The sequence below is a fragment of the Neopsephotus bourkii genome, unplaced genomic scaffold (genome assembly GCF_033783945.1).
Source record: "Neopsephotus bourkii isolate Nb327-2 ecotype Australia unplaced genomic scaffold, CSIRO-AGI_Nbou_v1 NB_1292, whole genome shotgun sequence".
Taxonomy (NCBI): domain Eukaryota; kingdom Metazoa; phylum Chordata; class Aves; order Psittaciformes; family Psittacidae; genus Neopsephotus; species Neopsephotus bourkii.
Genome location: NW_026901776.1, coordinates 10,745,651 through 10,759,529, shown reverse-complemented (window position 1 = coordinate 10,759,529; position 13,879 = coordinate 10,745,651). Strand labels below are relative to the sequence as shown.

The following is a 13,879-nucleotide window of genomic DNA, read 5'->3' as shown; positions in this document are numbered from 1 at the left end:
TGTTTTTGATATGTTGCCAAAGCGCTTCAGGAGAAGAATCTATAAGTTGGTCTTCAAGCCTAGTTTGAAGGTTAGCCTGAAAGCTGTCCCTCACTGCAGCTATTTGAAGATTATCAACATTGAGCCTCCTCCTTGGAATGCCGCCCCTCTTAGGTTTGGGCTTGAAGTGGAAATTAAGTTTGCAACGCACAAGGCGGTGGTCTGTTTGGCATTCTGCACTAGGCATCACTCTGGTCTGGCAGACATCACGAATATTTCTCTGGCACACTAAAACATAATCAATAAGGTGCCAATGTTTAGATCGTGGATGCATCCAGGTTGTCTTCCAGCTGTCTTTCTGCTGGAAGATAGTGTTGGTGATGGTAAGCTGTTGCTCTGCACAGAACTCTAGTAAGAGACGACCGTTATCATTGCAGTTGCCAACACTGTGCTTGCCTAGTACTCCTTTCCAGGCTTCAAAGTTCTTTCCTACTCGGGCGCTGAAGTCACCAAGGATTATGATCTTATCTTCTATAGGAACTTTCTGAGTGAGGTGACGCAGGTCGGAGTAGAATTTTTCTTTTTCTTCAGGGTCAGCTTGCAGAGTTGGAGCATATATGCTGAAAAGAACAACATGTTGCTTATTGTGCAGTGGAAGACCTAAGGAGATAATACGGTCGGAATGACCTATCGGCAAATTTTTAAGTTTGGAGGCTATGGAGTTTTTAATCATGAAGCCGACTCCAGAAAGATGACTTTCAGTTTTGGGTTTGCCTGACCAGTAGAGTGTATAGCCAGCACCATGTTCTTTGAGGCTACCTTCCTCATGAAGGCGAACTTCACTGAGAGCAGCTATATCGATGTTAAGATGTGACAATTCATGGGCAATTAGCGCAGAACGGCGCTCAGGACGCCCACTGTTCACTGTATCAAGCATGGTTCTGATGTTCCAACATGCGAGTGTCAATCTGGACACACCTTTGGAGGCAGGTGTATGCCTTTGTCTCTTTGTTTTTAATTGACCGCAATAGAAGATGCCCGTTGGCCGCGGCTAGCCAACCAGGTGGAGGGGGAGATGAGCTTTGGTTAGGCCACCTTTTCTAGGCCTCTCTCCATATGGAGCAAGCAGTGCTGTCCTTGAAAAAGGCTGCTTGGTCATTCAGGATGCTGCCAAACAAGACTGTCATCTCCTGGGTCAGACTTGAGCGACCAATGTCCTGAACCGCCTGCATGCAGGGTTGGGTCTGCGACTTCCAGTGCACCTTATCACCTGCCGTTGTTTTATTGACTCAGTAACTGGCAGAGACTACATCAGAGTGTGCCATCAGAGTGAGGCAACCTAAAATCAGGTTAAAATGTTTGACCTGCAATATTCTTGAAGCACTCCTGCAACATCTGTAATTAACAAATAATAATAAATAACAAATAATTAACCTTAATAGATTCTTATATAAAATATCATAAGCTTGCTTTTCATATTTATACTGGTAAGTGCGTACCCAGTAAGTTTAGAGTTAAAAGAAATAATCATATGTAAGTTTAGATTATTTTGAATTGTGAAATAAAAATACTCATTTAAAGTTAGGAAATCATGGTTAAATTTAATCATTAAAAGAAATACAAATGTCTGAAGGAATTTTAACATCCAGTGCAAATGTGTCATCAGTTTCAACAGTCTTGTTTCTAGAAATTGCATGCAATCAAGAATAATTAATTTTTCCTTGAAAACTTTATTCTCTTCAAAACTTAGTTTGCACATTGAATCAGTGTATTCATGCCCATCTAAAAATACCATTGGATTCTTGAAACATTTGAGCCGTTAGAAGGTGATGCATTAATAAAAAGTTCAATCATAAAGTATCCATGAACTTGCTCATTTATGTTTCAGACTCAGGGGTTTGCATATTGCCTCCGATTTGTAGAATTTGGCCTTGGGAAGCTGATGGTTTGTAAAATACCATTTGATACAGGCACTTTTCCCAAAGGTACAGGCTCCAATAATGAGCTATTAGAATTTAAAAATGAAGTATAGTTCTCCAAGTCACTATTGCAATCATTACTATTCATTAACGCAATTTAATGTTAACTTATAATATTTATTTGTTGTTAGCAACGGATACATCCTATAATTATAGTATGATATAATTGTAATAAGAGTGAAATGTTACAAGCAAGAGAAGAAAAGTTAAGATTAAAGTACTAAGATACTGTTTTGGAATTTCTGTTTCTTTATAAAAGTCACTGATGTGTATTTGTCCTTTCTCTAACAAAAACATCATTTCTATTTCAAATGTGTTTTGGTTACTAACAGGCAAAACTGATAGTCAGAAAGCCATTTTTATTCCTATGGAAAGTTATTTTTTCTTTTGCAAACAATCTTCTGAACTCCTGTACAGCTGTGTCTTCTAACACATAGAATTTACAGGGTTTGGAAGACTTATCTTGTTTTTATAAATGGAAAAGGAAAAAAAAAAGAGCTTTGAATATTTAAGGCATTTGGACTGTTTTTAAAAAAGAAATGTTAAGAAAAAGAGAAATTCAAAACATATATCTTTCACTCAGCCTTCCAATATGAAAATCATAAACTAGCTATTAATCTGTTGGTGATGCTTGGTTTCTGCATTGCTGTCTGTAGATTATTGTCCAACTGAAAAAGGAGATCCGGGAGCTGAAGGATGAGCTTGTGCTGGTGACTGGCAAAGAAAGAACATCAGAACTTTCACAAGAAGAGCTACTTCAGTAATGGCTTACATTGTTTTCAATTTCTTCTTTTGTGGTGATATTTTTAATCCGTTTCTTTGGTAGCATAAATATTTAAATTCATCTCAGAGTTTTAAATTTCTCTGAGTGAGAATAATAATGTGAAGTTAGGTGCCAGGTTAGAATGGCAGTTTTCCATGAACTGCTATATGAGGCTGCTGGCTGTGTTTTTGCAGCCTCAGCTTTGAGGAAGTGGAGTAAACGCAAAGGATGGGAATGCCTGTCAGATGCCAGGCAAAAAGAAGTGTTGTATAATAGTGCAGAATGAAAAAACAGTCACAGAAGCAGATAGGCAATTAGAGTAAAATTCAAGAAATATTCTTTTTGCTGAGAAGGATCCTGCTGCACTGTTAGTTTGATGTAGGCCAAGAGAAATCTTGCTTTCTGATACACAATTAATCAATGTCTTAAAAGCCAAATATTAGGTTTTTTTAACTGAGCATGCTATTGAAAACACGATTAATTAACATAATTATTGTAATATCTTACAGCAATTTGTAACAGATTGATAAAAAAGAACTTTATAATCTAGAAGTGTTTATTTAGGTCTAAATGTTCACAATAACAAATTCAATACCCAGTTCCGAAAATTTAATTGATTCTGTAGGATGAACCTATTTAATATCTCTACCTCATCTGTATAAAGGAAGTAGAAACTGTCTAGAAACTTTGGTTAGTATATTAATGGTAACTACGTTGAAGCTCTGAGAGATTTTAGCCTTTATTTAATTTCTCTTGGAACTGATCCAGAAGAAAGCTAAAAATGATAATAATTTCTCCTGATTTCCATCAGATTCTGGAGACATAAGGACAAGCTTCAATCTTGAAATTTGAGTTTCTCATGTAGATTGTTGTCATTAATTCTTGGTTTTGATTGTTTAATTCAGAAACTAAAGACATCTCTATCAAGGTTTGGGAGCTAGATAGCATTATGTATATATTTTGTTTACCTTGTTAATCTGGGTTATTTTCAGCATAGACAGTTACCAGTATAATCTTCTAAAGAGAAAGTCCCCTCAGTTCCTACTGGGTTAATATTTATTTATCATTCTGCAACAAGAACATAACAGGGTAGCACTCTGTGACAAAATCAAGCCATAGAAAGAAAATTATAGAAATAACAAGAACAGAGAGCTATCTCTCTTATTTATTTATTTATTTGTTTGTTCATTTGTTTTACATGTAAAATTAAATGCCCTTATTAGATTGTTTCTTTTTAGCCTGGCAGAACTAGTCTTTAAGAAGAGGAATGACTCTCAATGGCTATTCAGATATACTTAGATAATATATATATAGTCATTTAAAGATGCACTTCCATAACATTAGTATAAACCTTGTCACAGAAATCTTCCACTGTAGTCATGTTTATTTTTTAGTTTTTATATGTAAGCTGGGAGTTTAGAAATAATTTGGGTTATTTAGGCCACACTCATGAATCTTACTTTCTAAGATTTCTATTTGCCATGAAAATGGCAGTTTTACAAATGCAAATGGGTTCACAGTTAACGAAAGTGATTAATATGGATATGCAAAGAAAAACTAGGAATGTATCCTCTGCATAGAGTTGCACTATAGCGTACATCTGGGAGGCCTTGTTCCAGAAATATGTGACTAAGAAGTGTGTCAGTTGGTTTTCCTGTTTTTATATATAGCACAATATATAGTGCATTACATTATCTGAAAAGGTTTCTTCTGAGATCACAGCAAGCAATTTTGCATCCCATTTTTTCAGAAATTTGCATGTAAGATACTTTAATGAGTTTCTACCTGTAAGAAGACACAGAAGGAAAAATAACTTTCAAGTACCTCAACTAAATTAGGACAACACAAAATTCTAAGTTTTTTTAAGTTTATAATTTATCTTTACTTAGGCTTACATGGCATGTGTGTTCATGTTTCAGAAACAAGTTCTTTCTTGGTACATACACTGTGCAATTAAAATATAGAATAAAGTTTAAGTACTGCTGACTGAGGTACAATACTTTTCTTGAGAACCAATAATAAAAAAGGACCTCAAACAATTAAATTCATCAGTCATAAATGCCATATAGTGACCTTGTTCAAAGATAGCAATTTTTAATATAGACTTAAAATGGAAAAAATAATTGGATAGAGTTTTTATGGGTAACAGTTTCAAGCAGGGAGCAGAAGGTACTGTACAGTTTCAAGCAGGGAGCAGAAGGTACTGTTAGAGAGTAACTGTCATACTCATGAGTCAGACTGGTTTATTAGTGCTATGTGTGCAGTTGAATAGAATGTTGAGAGATAAGTCAATCTTTTTTTTACCAGTTAAGCAGAGTGTTCATAGGTAAACAACTGATGTGAGCTAAATACCCAAATGAAATGGTTATCTATATATCATGATATGATAGTATAAAAAGCCACTACTTCAATGAAAATATCTTTCTGAGGTTTTGAACATGTATGCATTTTGAGCTAGCTTTCATAGGGCAAAATATTTGTGACCATGATGGCTTACATCTGCCTGAGTCTCCTGTCCATAAGTGTCCTGAGCATGTAAAATCAACAGATAATATCTCAGTGTTCTGTCTCCAGTTAGAGCTATCAATGCATAACACAGTAAATCTTTATGACAGTTCTGTTTATTGAGACTGGCCATCTGAGTTTGGAGCTGCTCGTTATCTGGAGAGTTCGTTGAAATTAAAGAAAAATACAGAAGTAAGTAGTCCAAAGAGACGTATTGACCTGAATGAAGGCTGATATAATCACGTTTTACTATTACTGGAAGATATCTATGTTGTTGTTCACATCTAGTTTCACATCTCTAATGAAACCTAAATAATATTACTTATCAGGAAATGTATGGATTGTTAGACAGAAAAGGAAAAGAAACATGCTATACGTGATAATGCAGCATACTGTGTTGCACATTATTGTGAGTGTTTTTAAGAGAGTGGTGCTGTAGGGAATTCCAAACAGATGAAATTAATTTTTTTTTGTGATTGGTGCTTTTTTAATATGCCAGAGAGGAAATTATAATTAGGGTCAGTATGGATTTCAAATACTGTTTAGACATATCTTAGTCAGGATATCTTCTGTTTAAACTTAAACAAACTGTATCTTGACATGTATATGTATGTGAGTATATATATTGTGTATATATACAAATAATCCAAGTTTACATAGTTCTTTTAAAAATCTTTTAACTTTAACAAAAGTCTTAGTCTGATTCATTTTATTACAAACAAAGTAATTAATAAGAAGTGTTACTGAATATAGTCTCATTAAAAAAATAGATGTGTGTTAATTCTTCTGATTCATTATATGCATTTCAAGGGAGGTCATACCAATATTAATCTGCTTGAAACTATTTTGTGCCAAATTTTTTATTTATTCTTTGGTTTGCAACACAGATGATGAAAGGTACAAAATATGTTAATAAAAACTTCAGGCACCAAGTTCATATTTATTTTGTTGTCTCAGCATAAGGCCTTCTGTTAGGCAATTTTCAGTAGAAGGTGGGTGCCAAAATGAAACTGGGTCCAGTGGTACATGTGTAGATAAGATAATATTTTTAGTCTAATAAAATGGTTATTTTTCTCTCTGTATGTGTTACAGGCAATACGTGTTAGTGATTGCCCTGGAAATAAGTATTAATATTATGTTAAAACTATATTTTATATGTTACTTGGTGTAGTAAGTCAAGAAATGCCAAACACTTCCTACAGTAATGGGCTTTATTCCACTTGTTTACTTTCAGGGGTCTACTCTCTCCAGTTAAAATTGTTAGATGTTGAAAGTTTAGTATTTCCCATTATTGTTAGGCATATAATGGAAGGGAAAAAATATCTTGTCAAATAGGCTTTCCTCATAAGCGCTACGTCACATTGTCATTCACCAAGTTTAAAATGAAATGGAAAACATGTTCTTGACTTTTATGCTGAATTCTAAGTTATAATACAATACAGTTTTTCAATCCTGTGAATAATGCTACAGATGTCTGGAATTCTTACTTCAGAATTCTGTATTAAATGGTAATGTCATCATTTTTATTTTATTATTTTATTTTCATAAATGTTATACATGAATTCTGCTGTTCTCATTTTGTTTATTTTAAAAGCACAGCATAAGAAGTTCAGCTAGATTACGTAAGTGGTTCAGAATGTAGTTCATAAAAGGCTTCCAAAATCTGAATGGCTTGCTTTGGATCTTGCCATCTACTTCCTTATCTGTAAGGGGCTGATCTCTAAATATTTATTTGAGTTTGAGAATTAGTTTCTTGTTTAGGGAAGGAAAAAAAAAAAAAAAAGACAAAGGAACACTTTGGACTATTTTTGAAAAATATAGAAAATAGCATCATACAAACCAAATAAAAGGAAATTGTACTCTTACTTGCTTCTGTATTATGCTTTAGAATAGAATTAAATGGCCTTGGGGTTTGGGGATTTTTTTTTTTTTTTTTGAGAAGTATGCCAAAAATAAAAGGGCGAGTCCTTTTTGTTTTAATTGTTTGGGATTTTTTTAACAATTATTGTTGTTGTTGTTATAAATGATCTCACTAGCAATTTACAGTGTGTGCCCAGAAAGTCAGGATTTCAAATCATGGTCCCGTGTTCCAGAGCATCCACGCTTCCAGAGCTTTTGCCAGCTTTAATTCTCTAAAAACAAGACTGGAAGTACTGGCTTAGCACTTCAATTTATTAATAACTTTACCTTATTTCTTTCAGATACATACGTTACAGACACTTGTATTTTTTACTTCAACAGTCATATATCGTTAATCTCACTCAAGTCCTGGATATCTCATTTCTTCTTTCTGTCTTTCATTTTTCTGTTTCAACATTGTGACATCTGTATGCTATCATGTTATTAATATTGCACTGTTGCATGATATAGAGCTTTAACAGTTACTCATGGTTAAGCTATTGAACAAATGGTTTCATTTACAAAGCAGAGCAAATGTTCTTATTTACTGATGTCAGTGTTCAATTTCAGTTGCAAGGTGGAAGAAATAGAAGCATATTAACTTGCCTTATGTCAACACAGCTCTGCAGACAGTGGATTTGTGCAGAAGTTAGCAGACTGACATAAGCTGTGTAGGCAAAATCCAAGAGAAAAGAAGCTACCTTAGTAGTCTTAAAATGTCTCACATTAGCTTCTACCCAATTAGCTACACAATAGCTTCTATGCTATTAAATCAATATATTTCTGTAGAGGGCATTATTTTTCTTACATGTTATAAAACCTTTAGTGACAGCACAGGAAGTTAAATTCCTAATGTAAACTGGATGCTTAAAATAAATGTAAATACTTTTCTGTGATCTTACTATTTTATTTCAAGACTGGAAAAAAAATCGTATTTAAACTGATCACATTTTACATCAAAATTATTGAGCGATAATTTAAAATTATTTTCCAAGATTAGCAAGTTTGGTTAATTGGGAAGAGTGGGACAGTATACACAATGTCGTGTTTTCTAATATTCAGAAGTCATCAAAAATTGTGTGGTTTCAAGAAAGGTAATGAAATATAGGGCAACTGATATTAGTGAGATATATGGGGAAAAGATAGCATAGCTAAATTTTATTATTTAGATATTTAAAAAAATCTTGAAAATCTTTGAGCCAATTTCCAAATGTATATGTTCAAAAGCAGCTTTTTGAATCTCACTGAAATTTTTTGAATGCTTGGTCAGCTGAGTTGCATCTGAAAGTGCTGCTAAATAGCTGCTTGCAAATTTTGGCACTTTAAATACTTTTTGAAAATCGCTTTCTTCTGAACTTTTACATCTAATTAATAACCTGTAAATGGCACTTTATGCAATTTTTTTCAGAACTGCTATCTTCTATATTTTAGAAATATCTCTGTGTTCATCCATGAGTCCTTTTGACATCCTTAAGTACCCATTATGCTTGTCCTACCTTTGTTTTTAGGTTCTTGCTATCTTCTACTTAGAGTTATTTATATTTTTTAAATTTTGATAAACTGAAGCTTAGTGTTCTTTTGCTAGTTTTAGATATACTCTAGTGATTTGAATCTGACTACTTGTATGGACACAAATATTAGCTGGCAGTAAGTAGCATTTCGTTATGTATGTACTTTCAGTCTGCTATTATAAAGTGCCATTGAAAAAGGAAATTACCTACTCAGTAAGCTACTTGACATGTTTCTTTGAAATTTAAAAAAAAAAAAAATTGTATATGGAGTGTTAGTGCAGGCATTTTTTCTCCTGTATAGGCCAGTCTTGATTTCTTTATAGTCTATGCCAAATCTCCCCTTGACTTACCTGTACAAAGATTTTGATCTGTGTGCGTTTCATCATTGAGCTGAATGATTTTCAACTGTGTAGAAACTCTTTACATCTGTTTGCCACATTGTAGCCATGTAATTCAGAAGAATCTCCTCAAATAAGGAAGAGCAGAAATGGCTTTGCCCATATGCTTAACAAAAAGGAAAGGGGGGGTTTATATCTAGAATAGGAGTTGTATGCTTCTCTACTATGCAGTGCAAGCGTTTAATGGTAATCATCTTTAAGTATGTTACTGTTTGTTTGATTGCTTTACAAAATTAGAAGCCCTATTTTCAAAATTTTATTTTCAAATATTTTAGTGCTCTTCTTACCTGCTAAGGGAATTGTGTGAAGGCTTAGATAACCGGTTTGCTATGTAGTTACCTTACTCATTATTTTTTCATCTAGGAATGAACCCACTTCAGTTAAATTAGATGTTAAGCAGGTATTTCTGGAATATAGAATATAGCATTATCCTCTGCATATGTCAATTATATGTTAGGCAATTACTTTCATGTTCACTACCCATCAGTAATGTATGCTGTTCTCAGGGCAAGTTCAGATGTGTTCTGTGTAATTTATCTTCTTTTTCATGTCATTAGTATGGCCTGAAAACATTAAAATAATGCCTGGAAATACCTTCCCTTTTTCCTTCTTTCCTCCACAGCATTATTGACAAAATTTTCTGCTTAAAAACTCCATGGTCTTCCCATACTGATGCATACTTGAAGATAACTTATGAGGATGGCTCTTATTAAATATAAATAAAATTCTGCTTCATATAATTCTTTTTAGCTAGATTCATAAAAAATGTGGAGATATGGAGTTACTTTTTTTTTAGTAACATATAATAAAAACACTTACAGATAATTTTCAAAATTAACATATAAAGAAATTGGTATGAAGTATGCTACCAATAGAAAAGCTATTGCAAAAGTCTAGGTAAACAAGCTTCTTTAATTGAAGCAACCTCTCTGATTACTGCAAGTTTTTCAGTAACTTCTTTGTTTGCAGCTTAGTATTTTTCATAAACTTGGAATTCCATTTTGTTTGTCAGAGTTCACATCTAGCACACAAAATTCATTGTTCTTTAAGTGAACTTAATTTCGATACATAATATAGAGTGTCAGTGATCAGGGCAAAAAAAAACAGTGATCAGTTAAAAGGCAATTTCTCCCAGAAATTAATCATGACACAGAAAGCAAGGTCAAAATGAGTCCTTCCAAATCTGTGTTTTGAGACCATGCATCCTGCATGCTATTGAGAGCTCTAAACTTTAAAAAAATACTCTCAGTTGGAGAGGAGTGCTTTTCTGATGCATTTCAGCTGTGTAATTTGCGTCCTGGTTCATGCAAACATATGCCTGATTCAGAAGTGGATTTCTTATTCTAAATATGGAAGTCTGTTATTTAATAGATGGCTGAAACTGAAGTAGCACAATGCTCATCTAAGCATTCTGGAGCTCGGCTATCAGAAATATTGCATGGAATCTAAAGTAGTGTTGATTGAAAGCTTTTGTGATTTATGTGTGGCCTAAATGGTAATCAGGGTTCAATGAAAAATAATTTCTGAAGGGCAGAAAGTAACAGAAGGGAAATAAAGTTGATAATATAAAAGCTGAGAGCTGCAGTACAGGGTGTGTTTACATTATTTGCACAAAAACTGTAAGGAGAGAAATGGCTAGACCAAGAATTTGGGCCTGATTCACAGTTACTAACCAGAGAGCACTGTTAGTTTAACATCTTTCCATACCAACTGTTTATGACTGGTTTATGCTGAGTTTTCTTCCCAGCATCAGCATAAGAACAGACTCGTGCTTGACACAGCTTGCATTTGCAATGTCTGGTGTCGTGATTCAAACTCACGTGGATCAGCACTGTCATATCTTTCTTTTTGTACTAGGTTAACATATAAAATACCATTATCAAAATGAGTTTTAAATTAATCTCATAAATTACTTGATACTGTTCCCTAGCCATTCACTTAGATTTTTTTTGTGTTTGTGAAATTTTTCACTCATGTTTTTTGGTTGTTTTGAGATTTTTCTGATGAGAACTGAGAAAGAAAACTCTAGCTTTGTTTACTGCTGTTTTCCACAGAAAATGGGTCTTTGCTTGATACTTCCATATGCTTCCTCCTTTGGGCAATTTTTGTTGGGAAAACTATTCTTTCTGATAGAGCAGGGTTCTGGCAATGGGCTTCAGCACACCCTTGGTCTTATTAGTATAAATTAGGCCTGCTGTCCCTAGAGCAGAACCTCACAGTTCTAAAAGGAAGAATAAAGGTGTATGAAAAATCCCCTTTTTAAGCTTCATCTACTTTAATAAAATTAATAATAAATATTTAATAGTCTATAACTTCCTTTACCTAACCAATATACAAGAGAAAAGGAAAAAATAGGGAACTATTTTGGTTATCCAGAAATTAGAAGAGACATCTTCATCTGATTTTAATTTTTTTTTTTTTTTCTGTCATGTGAAATTACCTATGATTATCCATGCTCCAAATTTGATTAGCACAAGTTCTGCATGGAAATATTATTGAGAGCCTTAGTATTCTGGAAGTAATGAAGAATGCATTAGCTGGCTTGCTAATGCTATTAACTACAACAAATAAAATACTATTAGTTTAATACTTGTTTCTACACAGAAATAAATTTTTAGCACTTTTAGAGCTGCTTTTATGTTAGTTTAGAACTTTCAGTGCAAGTATCTTGTGGTTAGATACTTCTATTTCAGATCAATTTAGCCTTTTCTGATGTAACTGAGCAGTATAACAAAAATACCTCAAATTTAAAGTTTAAATTGACCATCTTACATTAAATGAGTATCAAATTTAAAAATGAAGGTACATGCTGCATATTTCCACTGGAAAATTCAGCTATTTTCAATTCTGTGTTTGCACCTAACCACATAATTTCATTGCTTTTTCTCATCAAGCTGAGTGCAATTCCTCTTTCTAAGATGAGCAGTGAGAAGACTGAGGCTGAGTATTTTTTTTAAGGTGTCTTCAGTGTGAAAGAGAATTCCTGGTGTGGATCTTCAGGCGATGGTATGGAGACCATCTCTTTATTCAGGTTTCTGCTCCGATGAATCTTTTTTTTTTTTTTAACCCTTCTCCCATGATTGTTTATAGTCTCCTTTATTCTGTGAACATCTATGGAAATGGACTGGAATTAACATTTTTTTCCAGTTGTAAAACTGCAAATCTAACTACTGTATAAATGGTCAGAGGGCTGGAGCACCTCTCCTATGAAGATGGGCTGAGAGAGTGGGGCTTGTTCAGCCTGGAGAAGAGAAAGCTCTGGGGAGATCTTAGAGCAGCTTCCAGGGCCTAAAGGAGGCCTACAAGAAATCTAGAGACGACTTTTGACAAGGACATGTAGTGAGTGACAGGACAATGGGGAATGGTTTTAAGCTGAAAGAGGGTAGACTTAGATATTAAGAATTTCTTTGCTATAAGGGTGGTGAGACACTGGAAGAGGTTGCCCAGAGAAGCTCTGTCTGCACCATCCCTGGCAATGTCTGAGAGCATGTTGGATGGGGCTTAGAACAACCTGGTCTAGGGGAGGATGTCCCTGCCTGTGACAGAGGGGTTGGAACTAGATGAACTTTAAGGTCCTTCCAACCCAAACCATTCTATGGTTCTATGATTCTATAAATCACTTGAAAAATAATGGTTAAATAAGGTCTGTTTATTGAGAAATTTCAAGTTTCATCTGTATCATATTGTCAGTTCATTTTTTACCTTTGTTTAATACTTCAGTGTACTGGAAGAGTCCCAGAATATCCAGAGTGTTGTCAGACTATGTTGATTTCAGAAGAGTTCTGGTAGTTTTTACCCAGAAGCCTAAAAAATGTGAGGGATGGCAGTGATTTCTTTTGCTGGTATTCATAAGGGTTATCATTTTGCTCTTTTTTTATTCTTTATTTTGGTCTTTTTCATAGTGTTTAGACTAGATTGGTCTATTTTTGTTCTAATTCTTAAAGGTGAAATTTTACAAATTTATCAAAAAATACAATGAAGATTCTGCTACAATTGGCAAGGAGGCTGAATTGGTTATAATTTCTGATTTACATTCTGCTATTTGAGACTTGACTTAGTCTTCTAGTGCTCAACTATCTTTTGGCTTCTATGTAGTCCTTTGGAATAAGAAAAAATGAATTGAGCGGTTGTGTTTTTTCAAGAATGCCAAATACATTAAAGGTAATGTAAGAGAAAGAAAATAGCATCTCATATCTATAGCTACAGCTTGTCTAATTTCTATTCTTAACAAATTAACCTTGACTCTTGACTGGTATGATAATAATTTTGAAAAAAATAGAGCATTATTTTACAAGAATTGTATTTTTTTTCTTCTCCTGAAATATTTTAACTTTGCTTAGTGTTATTCTGGTAATGGTAATAGTGCAAGTTAGTGTAATGTTTTGATTGATTCCCGTAGCCTAAATTGGTCATAATCTGAGTATGGGTAGGGACACCTCACACTAAACCATCTCACCCAGGGCTTCGTCCAACCTGGCCTTGAACAGTGCCGGTGATGGAGCATTCACAACCTCCCTGGGCAACCTATTCCAGTCCCTCACCACCCTAACAGGAAAGAATTTCCTCCTTATATCCAATCTGAACTTCCCTGTTTAAGTTTTAACCTGTTACCCCTTGTCCTGTCACTACAGTCCCTAATGAAGAGTCCCTTCCCAGCATCTTTATAGGCCCCCTTAAGCTACTGGAAGGCTGCTATGAGGTCTCCACACAGCCTTCTCTTCTCCAGGCTGAACAGCCCCAACTTTCTCAACCTATCTTCATATGGAGGTGCTCCAGTCCCCTGACCACCCTCGTGGCCCTTCTCTGGACTTGTTCATTCTAGAGAGTCTTGTTATAAAAAACTTT

General features: G+C 34.4%; 1 protein-coding gene across 8 annotated transcripts in view; it reads left to right on the top strand.

Annotated features, from left to right (window-relative positions):
- KIF6 (kinesin family member 6) overlaps positions 1-13,879 on the top strand; it is a 146,603-nt gene that overhangs the window by 49,903 nt on the left and 82,821 nt on the right. For all 8 annotated transcript variants that reach the window (XR_009727322.1, XM_061365992.1, XM_061365994.1 and 5 more), the window contains one exon: positions 2,615-2,718. Coding sequence is in view for 7 of the 8 variants with exons in the window: in XM_061365992.1 (XP_061221976.1) it covers positions 2,615-2,718 (104 nt within the window). In the remaining variant the exon portion in view is untranslated. The remainder of the gene's footprint in view (positions 1-2,614; positions 2,719-13,879) is intronic.